The 10,964-nt window shown below is 36.3% G+C and overlaps 1 protein-coding gene across 1 annotated transcript; it reads left to right on the forward strand.

The window, feature by feature from the left end:
• The first annotated feature begins 2,855 nt into the window (after positions 1 to 2,855).
• Positions 2,856 to 10,964, forward strand: LOC147857016 (carbon catabolite repressor protein 4 homolog 1-like). The gene is made up of 11 exons (XM_087328199.1): positions 2,856 to 3,208; positions 4,444 to 5,179; positions 5,314 to 5,400; positions 6,683 to 6,766; positions 6,861 to 6,947; positions 7,083 to 7,175; positions 9,034 to 9,087; positions 9,164 to 9,255; positions 9,380 to 9,494; positions 9,761 to 9,890; positions 9,995 to 10,964. The coding sequence occupies exons 1-11, from the start codon at positions 3,051 to 3,053 to the stop codon at positions 10,138 to 10,140; spliced, it is 1,782 nt and encodes a 593-aa protein (XP_087184325.1). The 5' UTR covers positions 2,856 to 3,050; the 3' UTR covers positions 10,141 to 10,964.

Genomic DNA, 10,964 nt, shown 5'->3' on the forward strand with positions numbered 1-10,964 from the left:
CCTTCCATTTCTTTCCATCTCTTGCCACAATTCTAATCGGATACTAGCTTGCACTTTCATCTATTTATCCCTACTGGACGATCTTCCCATTCTTTCCTAGATCCCTAACATTGATCATTTTCCGGTATCATCACATTGTCCGGAATTCTAAACAAACGAACTATTTACAACAAGTCATCGCGTGCTGAATGATAACTTGAAAGTCTTGTCTTTATAGACCATACATATGGAATTTAAACATGACAATATTTGGATATATTTGTTGCTTTGCAACATTGAGATAGTGGTTCAAGTCTTGACCAAGGATGTTCGAATAAAATATTTCCTTGTACAAACTCTTTATAATTGTGCACTAACAATTTCATCTTTAAAATATAAGTTTTACAATGTTAATATTTTTATATAATTGTTATAGCTTTGTCATTATTTAAGATTGGGCGCATATTACTAATTTGATGTGAATACATTGAATTTTGACTTTATTTCCATTAAGGCTAACAGTGAAAATATAAATATATACATTTGTTACATGAGAGTAGCGATGAAGATGAAAAAGTTGCTCTTTAAGAAAAGACCTTTGATGAAAGCATGAATACAATGGCAAAGAGTAAAAGCTTGATCCCGGGAAGATTTCTAGACTTTTTTTATATTTTGATGCATGTTTCTTCTTAGAGCACAAAACAAGAAAAAGAGCGACGTTTATGAAAGAAGGCATAGAGGATAGAGCAAAGGCTAATCTCGAGAGTGAATGGAAGTAATGCTTCTAAACCTTCAAAAATTAGGCACGTGTTTTTACTCAATGACCAATTATAAAAAGAGAAATAAGAGCACCTACTAACAAAGGAATGTGCTTGATGACATGAAATAAATATACATGAGGATGAACCCCTAACATTTTCTAAACATCTTCACATTTTGGTATATGACAATGCCAAAAATAAAACATCATATCAAGGGTATTTGGACAACATACAATGAATATGTCAATGAATTAAGGGTTAATCCTCGACAAAAGTCCATTGCAATACAAAATAGTAGAGTAATGAATGACGAGGGAAAGATACTTGATGACAAATAGATACAACATGTCTATGTTTAGAGGTCGAGTCTCGACCTAGATGGAGGCTGTTGGAATGTGCACATGAGTTGAATTGACTCGTCAAACAACAAAATCAATGATAAGGGATGTTGTTTTCTGATAAGCAAATATATATAACGCGCACGCACACACACATGAAGAGGTTGACCTAAACAAAGAATGTTGTAGTGTTCATTAGGTCTCTTGATTCATCAATGATGTGGTATCCAACTAATACATTGAGTGTTGATGAATTTGAATTGATTTAACAACCATTTGTCATTGAACTAACAAAGAATTCAATGATGCCCATGGAGCTTCTCGACACAGACCTAAAATCAAAGAACAACGTGGTGCTAATGGAGACATGCTTCTTAAGAATCTACATGATGATAATGTAACAAAGAAACAACCGATGTTGTATACAATTTCATTGGTTCATTAACTTTGACAACGAGGAGTACTTCAATGCACTCGGAGTTAGAGACGATTCATCAACTACTTGATACTGATCTAATGAACCCTATTTCAATGTGTCACACGGAGTCGAGTCGAGTACTCGGAGTTAGAGACGATTCATCAACTACTTGATACTAATCTAATGAACCCTATTTCAATGTGTCACACGGAGTCGAGTCGAGTACTCGGAATCAGAGACGATTCATCAACTACTTCATACTAATCTAATGAACCCAATTTCAATGTGTCACATGGGGTCGAGTCGAGTCATCAAGCAGGCACATCACGGGATGCGCGTGAAGAAAGTGTCCAGACATGTAATGATTCATCGGCCAAACATGGTAGCCATCTATGGAGCGAAAAGGTCAGGGCAAGACATGGAAGGAAAAAGTTGCGAAGCTTATGGAGTGTGATTGATGACGGCAGAGCCTCAACAATAGTAGTTGACAGTGGCATCACCTGACACCGATAGAAGTGCGTGCGGCAGGTGTTTATCCAAACAACATAACATACCTCATGATGATGATGATGATGATGATGATTGTGATGATAAGGGACACACATGAGAAGGTAGCATAGTTATATGGAGAAGAGATCTTGAGTATCTATGTGTGTGTGTGTGTGTGTGTGTGTGTCTCTCTCTCTCTCTCTCTCTCTCTCTCTCTTTTATATGTATGTATATGGATATGTATACATACATATATGTGTATATGTATATGTATATGTATACATACATATATGTGTATATGTATATGTATACATACATATACGTGTATATGATGTGTGATTATGGGTTTGTAGAGTAAAAAAGCATGGCATAAACAAATAAAATCTCCTCCTCTTCTTCCTTCTCTTCTTCTTCTTCTTCTTCTTCTTCTCTTCAAAAGCCTTACCTTTCATTAGCCTCTCTGTCTCACTTTCAACTTCTGGGTTCCTTCCTTCCTTCCTTCCTTCTCAGAGACAGAGAGAGAGAGAGAGAGAGAGAGAGAGAGAAGAGAGAGAGAGAAGAGACAACACACATACATACACAGAGAAAGACTCCATAGCCAAACTTCTTCCACAAACCCACACGATGTACTCGAAGGTGCCCACCATGTCCCCCTAATAAGGAAACCCTGTTCTCACTATCGATCCAAGAGATTGCAGAGATTTCCTCATTTGGGTTCTCCTCCTTTCCCCCTCTGCTTTCGCTCCACAATGACCTAATACAGAAACAATACAGCAGCACTTCTCTGTTCAAAGCTCCTAAAAAAACAGAGGTAAAGAAAAAGCAGTACAGAAGAGGTCGGACACTTTGTTCCGTCTTCTTCTTCCTCTCCTCTCCTTTTGTTTTGTTTTGTTTTGACCACTTGATGGCAGATATGCTTCATATTTCACCATCGTTATCATCATCATCATCATCATCATCATCATATCAGAAGGTTTTTTCTAGTGGTACTGGTATCAAGGATTCGTCTTCTTCTTCTTCACTAGTTGCTAAATTTGCTCTCATTGTTGTGGTTGAGTGGGAAGAATGCTGACTGTGGTGCGTGTGCACCTCCCTTCGGATATCCCTATTGTGGGTTGTGAACTGACTCCTTATGTTCTTCTTCGACGACCTGATGGCTCAGTCACTTCTGAAGATATCCCCGAATCTGCCCCTTCAGATGGGTTTTACCTCAGACATAGATGGTATGCTTCCTTTTAATTATATTCTTTTGTTTCTGGTTGTATGCTTCTACTTAGTTGAACAACTAATAGAAAGCACTTGTTAAGAGTACTTATGGTATGCCCCGTGGGGCTTTTGTTTTTGGATCCTGAACAAATGCATAGAAGCATGGGAGAATGGCCGATTAGGATATAGATATGTGCCTTATATATCTTTTACTAGAAGAAAGTCAGAATGAATGATCAGGTTACATATGGTATCTCTCTTGTAACGTTTTTTTTTTTTTTTTTGCTTCTAATGCACATACATTGAAGCATGATAGGTGACTAATTAAGGTGTAGTATTTGCCTTGTAATTTTTGTTTTTGTATTAATTTATTCCGAACATAAAAGATAGGTTTTGTTCACTTTATGCTTGGCTAGCTTTATTTTCTAATTTGAAAACGTAATTGAAGCACGGGACAATGACTTGTCAGAGTGCATATTATATATATGTATCCTTTCAACTTCTACGCTCAAGGGCATTACCATCAAACATATATAGCGTGTATCTATCAATGCTTGTGTTTTGCTTCCAGTTTATTCTTGTTTAGCTTTGTTGAATGTCAGAAGTTAAGCAAGTAGGAGTATGGAGAAAGGATTGGTCATGGTAGATTGGTCTCCTTTAAGTATTTTGTTTTTGGTTTAGTTCATGATTTCTTGGCTCTGTTCACGTTATTGAAACCTCTGAATAGAGATTGGATGACGTGAGCTGTTAGAGTTCATATGGTTTGCCTCCTTTAACTCTTAATTTTCCTATGCATGGCTAGATTTTTATTTATTTTTGCTGCCTCTCTGAATAGAGGCATGAGAGAATGACTAGTCAGGATAAATATGATAATCTCTTGAAATATTTAGTTCTGGTCATTGTTAGGCTTGGTGAATTTTGTGCACTTCATTGCATATATGAATTTTAACCAATTAGACTATGGGGAAATGACCAGTAAATGCCTGTTTTAAGCTCATGTAATATGTGTCTTATAACTTTTAGTGTTCATGCTTGGGCTTGCTTTTTTACTTTTATATATGAAGTTAAGAAATAGGAGAATGACGAATTGTTGGTCAGGGTAGATATAATTTCTCTTTTAATTCTTATTTTTAAGGGGATTCATCTCAAACGTAGGTGTTTTTTCCTCTTTACCTTGTACATATGATATGCCTCCTTTAACTTTTATATTTGGTCCTGATTTAAGAGCTTTTTGAACATATTTTGGGTACAGGTTCCGTATCCAAAGTGACAAGGGAATTGCAGTATGCAGTGTACATCCATCAGAACCTGCAACTCTTCAATGCTTGGGATGCATAAAGGCAAAGACAATCAGCAAAAGCTATCATTGTTCTCCAGAATGTTTCGCTGATTCATGGCGGCAACATAGATCATTGCATGCTCGTGCAGCTAATGCCATTCAGGAGAATGGACCTGAAGAAGAAGAGCTTTTTGGGGGCTTTAATGGCGGTGGATCTGTAAATTCATCTGTTGGTGGATCAACGTTTCTAGGGTTAAGCAATGGATCTATACCAATTCTTGTATCGGATCGTGGCGGAAGTGGTGAAACATGGTATGAAGTTGGACGGCACAGAACATATACACCATCAGCTGATGATGTTGGCCATGTTTTGAAATTTGAGTGTAGTGCAATAGATTCCAGTAGTGGCCAGGCTGTATCCCCAGCAAACACTCTTCTAACTGCAAGAGTGATTCCTGCACCTTCTCCTACACCAAGACGAATGGTTCCTCTGAGCTTTATAGATGGATTGTCAGGGCAAGAATCTGAGAACCATACTTCAGCACCTGGGACATTTACTGTTCTATCATATAACGTGTTATCAGATCTTTATGCCACAAGCGATATGTATAGCTATTGTCCTCCTTGGGCTTTATCTTGGGCTTACAGGAGACAGAATTTGCTACGAGAAATTGTTGGGTACAAGGCAGACATCTTATGTCTCCAAGAGGTGAGTGAATTTTATCTGAAAAAACAGATATCGCTGTTGTGTGAATTAAAATTTACATAGCATGCACAGGTACTTTATATCTCTATTGTGTGAATTAATTAACCTAGCATTCACAAGTGCTTTGGTTCTTACAGGTCCAGAGTGATCATTATGAAGAATTTTTTTCACCAGAGCTAGATAAACATGGATATTTTGGTGTCTACAAGAAGAAAACTACAGAGGTAAATGAGCCAGAGATGTGAATTCATTTTAAAAATCTATGTTTGCATGGATTAGATCAAAGTTTATCATAAATAAGTGCAGCTTCTAATGAAGCCAAGGTAATGCCTGAATTGAAGGGTACACATTTGCCTTATTAGCAACCATTACAATCAAATGATGAGGAGATAAAACACACTCATATTTTGGGCAGTTGTTGGCTCGAGAGGATAATAAACACTAAACTTGCGCATAACAGACAATCTGAGAACAATGGAGTGGAAAACAAATTATCTATATATGTGGATACTGCAAATTGTGTATACGAAAGAAAGTTTTCTTTGTTTTCCTTCACAATGCACATTTTCATTACAATTCAGATCACATGACATCTATATGCAGTATAGAGCAATGATTCATTTAAAGGAATTGTGACTACTCTCTGAGGCTCCAATTGTGGTACTGTTTTAAAAAACCATTCAAATATGGAGATGAAGGAAACTTATTATTTTATATGAGATTTTGACTGAACGCCCCTTCAAAGGGTTCTGTGCTGGTTTCTTACATAGACAGAGAAGATTCATGAGCATTAATAATTTATGAGTACGTCTTGTTTTTGCTAGAAAACTTTTTGGCCATGATTTAGTGAGTCTTTACAACTGGGCATCATGGAGGTGAATACTTTTTTATTCAATTTTCTTTTACTATAAGGTTTCATTTTATTCACTATCTGTTTCACTACTTTTGGTAATTTTAGTTTACTTCCATATTTATAACATCAATATTCTGTAAATGAAGTAATGAGAACATTAATGGAATAATGGGACAAAAGCAATCAAACTAGTGAGGGTGGCTTCTGAAGCGCCGAGGAATTAGTTGTGCAACCATTATTTTGTAATACTACATGTAAAATGCAATCACTATCTTTTGGTAGTTCAATTGCACTATTTTTCGTAATGTCAAACTCTGGTGGATGAGGTAACAATAGCATCAATGGGATGATAAGACAAAAACAATGAAACTGTTGAGGTTGGCTTCCTTCTATATTGTCGAGGAAATTGCAGTATTAAACATGATCATGTAAGAATAGATATCCTGACAGTTGGTTCACGTTACTTAGTTACAATTTTACAAATTTTCAGTCACAAACGTTGCATAGTTTTACATGGTAATTATGCGATTATAAAGATTGAATGATTTATGCCTTTTCATTTTCTTACCTTAATAGCCTCGAAAAGGGTAGGTCTTCAAATTTTTTATTTACAAAATACTTGCTGTTTACTAAACTTGTGATTTCATTTGCAGCTATATACTGGCACTGCATATGCTTATGATGGATGTGCTACCTTTTTCCGCAGAGATTGCTTCACTTTGGTGAAAAAATATGAAGTAAAATTTGCTTTTTCCTTTCGTACGTCTCTTCTTTTACACAGCCTTGAAAGTAGTAAATAATGTAGAAATGTTTGTTCTTTTATAATTTCAGGTTGAATTCAACAAAGCAGCACAGTCATTGACAGAATCTGCTATTCCTCAAGCCCAAAAGAAGGCAGCCTTAAGCCGGCTTTTGAAGGTACTGTCTTTGGGAGAAAAGAATTTCCAAATTTTACAGAAATTTGATCTCTTGTTATGTCAATTATTGCATGGAAATGCGGCCAATTTACACATTCTACTGAAATTTGATCTCTAATGATCTCTATTACTGCAGGACAATGTTGCTCTCATTGTAGTACTTGAAGCTCGTGATTCGGGTCATAGTTCTGAGGGCTCTGCTCCAGGAAAGCGTCAATTACTTTGTGTGGTGAGCTTTTTGAATCTTTCTTTCTTTTGTCTGATACTATATGGGAGGCAGCTTAAAAAACCCACCTATAAATGAAAGATTATGTGAAGATTATAAAAAGAATATCAAGTTTGAATTTTATAACTGTGATATTTTTGTTTTATCCTAGAAAGTGGGATCAAATTCTAGTGTAGGCTCAGGAAGTTGAAAGCCCACTCAAGTTGTGTAGTTCAGAGTTCATATGAAATTCTAATATATGTAGCTTGACACTAATGTGTAGATTCAATTACCGATCGTAACTATTTGAGCACAATGTGCTCGAAAGACAATTTCAGTTCAGAGTTATTATATTTTCTCTTTTCACTTTTTGTTTATCCTCTGGCACGTGCCATCAATTCTAATAGAATAATATAGCATGGAGCAATAGAGCCAGAGTATATGGAAAATCAGTTTCTTAGCCAATATTTCTCTACAAATAAATATTTATTTCATCATATAATGTTTTGGAAGTTAGTGAAAAAGAGGAGTTAGGTTGCTTGAAATAGCAATTGTTGAGCTCAGGCAAAAACTGTGTCAGTGTGTTTTGGCCCAGATTTCCTAAGGCTAGACAATTTCAGTTCAGAATTATTGTATTTTCTCTTTTCACTTTTTGTTTCTTCTCTGGCACGTGCCTTCAATTCTAGACATATGATGTTTTGCAAGTTAATGAAAAAGAGGAGTTAGGTTGCTTGAAATAGCAATTGTTGAGCTCAGGCAAAAACTGTGTCAATGTGTTTTTGGCACAGATTTCCTAAGGCTAGACAATTTCAGTTCAGAATTATTATATTTTCTCTTTTCACTTTATGTTTCTTCTCTGGCACGTGCCTTCAATTTTAGACATATGATGTTTTGCAAGTTAGTGAATAAAAGGAGTTAGGTTGCTTGAAATAGCAATTGTTGAGCTCAGGCAAAAACTGTGTCAGTGTGTTTTGGCCCAGATTTCCTTAGGCTAGACATGTTCGTCTATAGTTTTGGAACAATTAGGCGTGTGTTCCTCTGTCAATATTTTTAAAGCAACATGTCAGTTTTTCCACAAAATCCATAAAGTCAAAATTTTCATAAATAGATTAGTACCAGTAACGGGAAACAAATTACCAGATTGAGCATAGAAAAGGATGTGCATTAAGGTGATTGCATGATACGTTACTGCAAATTTGAAATATAATCACTCTATAATGAATTTGTGGCAACAAGCATCGCTGGGAACAGGTGAAAAAGGAAAATGTTTCACCCATCATGTAGACCCCTTCTAGTGGAACGTTTTGCACCATTGATTCAATTATTTAAATGCTCATATAGCGAGAATGGAGGATTTGTGATAATCACATGGTGTCATATCAAACATATAAACCAATATTTCAAAGGTTTTATACCTCAAGATCCGGTTCTCATTGATTGCATTATGTGAAAGTCTATATTCCCAGGCTTAAAATGTAAATTCGAGAAATCTCACAACACCTTGCTCATTGTACTTCTCCCTTTTTCTCTATTTTGATTTAGAAATCCTTTTCTTACTAGTTTTAAAATACTATATTCTTATTAGTTTTAGTTTATTAATTTGGAAATCCTTTTCTTACTAGTTTAATATTGAATTTCCTATTTGGTCTCAATGCCTGGGCTTGAGTTCTGTGAAATATTTTGCAGAGAGTTTGACCATATGAATTGAGTAGACTTTAGTTTTGGGATTCATGGTTTTCATATTCAAGAATCTCTATGATGCATTTATATGAAGTATACTGTTGTGCATGCACATATCAATATTTCTTTCTCTGTAATGGAAGTTTTTTTCTGGTAATAATAGGTTTTTATTTGGGTTAAATTTGCCTAATGCTAATCGCAGGCAAATACTCACATTCATGCGAACCCAGAACTGAAGGATGTAAAGTTATGGCAGGTTAGATGGTTTTTTCTCATATTTGAAGCTGGTCATTGAATTTTGTAATCATTCTTTTTATTATTATTCTGTCTAGGTCCAAACACTTCTCAAAGGACTGGAAAAAATTGCTGCCAGTGCTGACATACCCATGTTAGTTTGTGGCGATTTCAATTCTGTTCCGGGAAGGTTGTGAAATTTTAGTGCGTTTTTGGCAAGCGTTTTCATTTTGAAGTGCTCAAAATTGTGATTCTTTGAATTGAAACTGATATTGAGATTTGTGCTTTTTTATGATGATGGATGGCTGGAGCAGTGCACCTCATGTTCTTTTAACATCTGGAAGAGTAGAAGCGTCTCATCCAGATTTGGCAACTGATCCTCTCGGCATTCTACATCCGACGAGTAGGCTATGCCATCAACTACAGCTGGTAAGTTTCCTACTCTGTCCAATGTGACAAATAAACATGTCATTGAAAGTAGATGAGCGTCACCTCCTAACATCGTCGCCTTCATAGCACAACATGTGCCTTCCATTTATAATAGAGTAGCTCTTGCTTTGTTGGTCTATTAGCTATAGTGGAGTGTATGTTCACTCCACCACAAAGGGGTCACGTTTCTGAAACCTAAGCTTTTAATTCCTGTCCTAATCAACAATTATATATATATTGACTTCATAGTTTACACTGTGATGCAGGTTAGTGCCTACTCTTCCTTTGGTCGACTAGATCGACAACGTCGACGGTTGGACCCAGCTAGCAATGAACCATTGTTTACCAACTGTACCCGTGATTTCTTAGGAACTTTAGATTACATCTTTTATACTGGTATTGAGCTTACAATACAATCTATTAAAATAATACCCAGTTCTTTGAGATCAATTACTTATTGATAAAAACGTGAATGCTCATTTGTTTGATTTCTTCTCCAGCTGACTCATTAACTGTGGAGTCATTGTTGGAATTGCTTGATGAAGAGAGCTTGCGAAGAGATACAGCTCTTCCATCACCAGAGTGGTCATCTGATCATATTGCACTGCTTGCACAATTTCGATATAAGCCGAGATCAATGCGCTAAGATAGGAGCTAAAAAAGGGCCAAGCATCAAAAGCTCCAGTGGACAACATGATTGATGAATGTGAAGTTTTTTGGATTTCATTTGCAAAAACCTCCCAGTTACGATGGCTAGATGGATGGGTGTATTCTATGCTTGATGGTGAATGGGACCATGACCAATTTGCATGTATCAACATGGTCAATAGATTATGTACCATGGCTCATCCTTCCTTCTGGCTCTTCACCATCATATTCTCCTCCAAATGGTGGGCATAAGCTTCGGATGGTCTAGGGAAGCATTGCAGATTATTGGGTCGGGTGTAAATTTGATAGTCTTAGGTATCACGGGCCATCATAAATGAGTGTGAAAGAGAGAGGGAAGAGAGGGCTGTGGTGATATATGCCACAATGCCACTTTACCAATAAGCTTTGGAAAAAAAAAACTGTTTCTTGCTAGTTGAGACCATGTACCCACGACAACATGTCACCCTTTGTAAAGGGTTTATTTTTCTTTTTTCATAGAAATCTCAGCCTTTTTCTCTTATCCCAAAGGTAGGTAGTTAGTAATTGGCTTGTACCTTTTTTCTTCTTTTATTTTCTTTTCCCTGTGTGCATATTTGTGTGCACTAGGTCCTTTTCTCATTGAAACAATTTTTGGAAAGAGAAGTTAGTTATAGTTGGTTAATCACACACAAAGGGTCTCAATAGACCGAACTTTTTTCTCTCTTTTTCTCTTTTCAGGTATTAGATATGCATTCTAATCCAGATTGTGTTGACACATTCATTGTGACATTTCGAACATGATGTTGATTATGGTTATACATATATGTCTCTGATTTCAATGTA

This window comes from Azolla caroliniana, unplaced genomic scaffold, assembly GCF_043228905.1.
Source record: "Azolla caroliniana isolate FFs.n. ecotype wild unplaced genomic scaffold, voAzoCaro1.0.p SCAF_12, whole genome shotgun sequence".
NCBI lineage: Eukaryota > Viridiplantae > Streptophyta > Polypodiopsida > Salviniales > Salviniaceae > Azolla > Azolla caroliniana.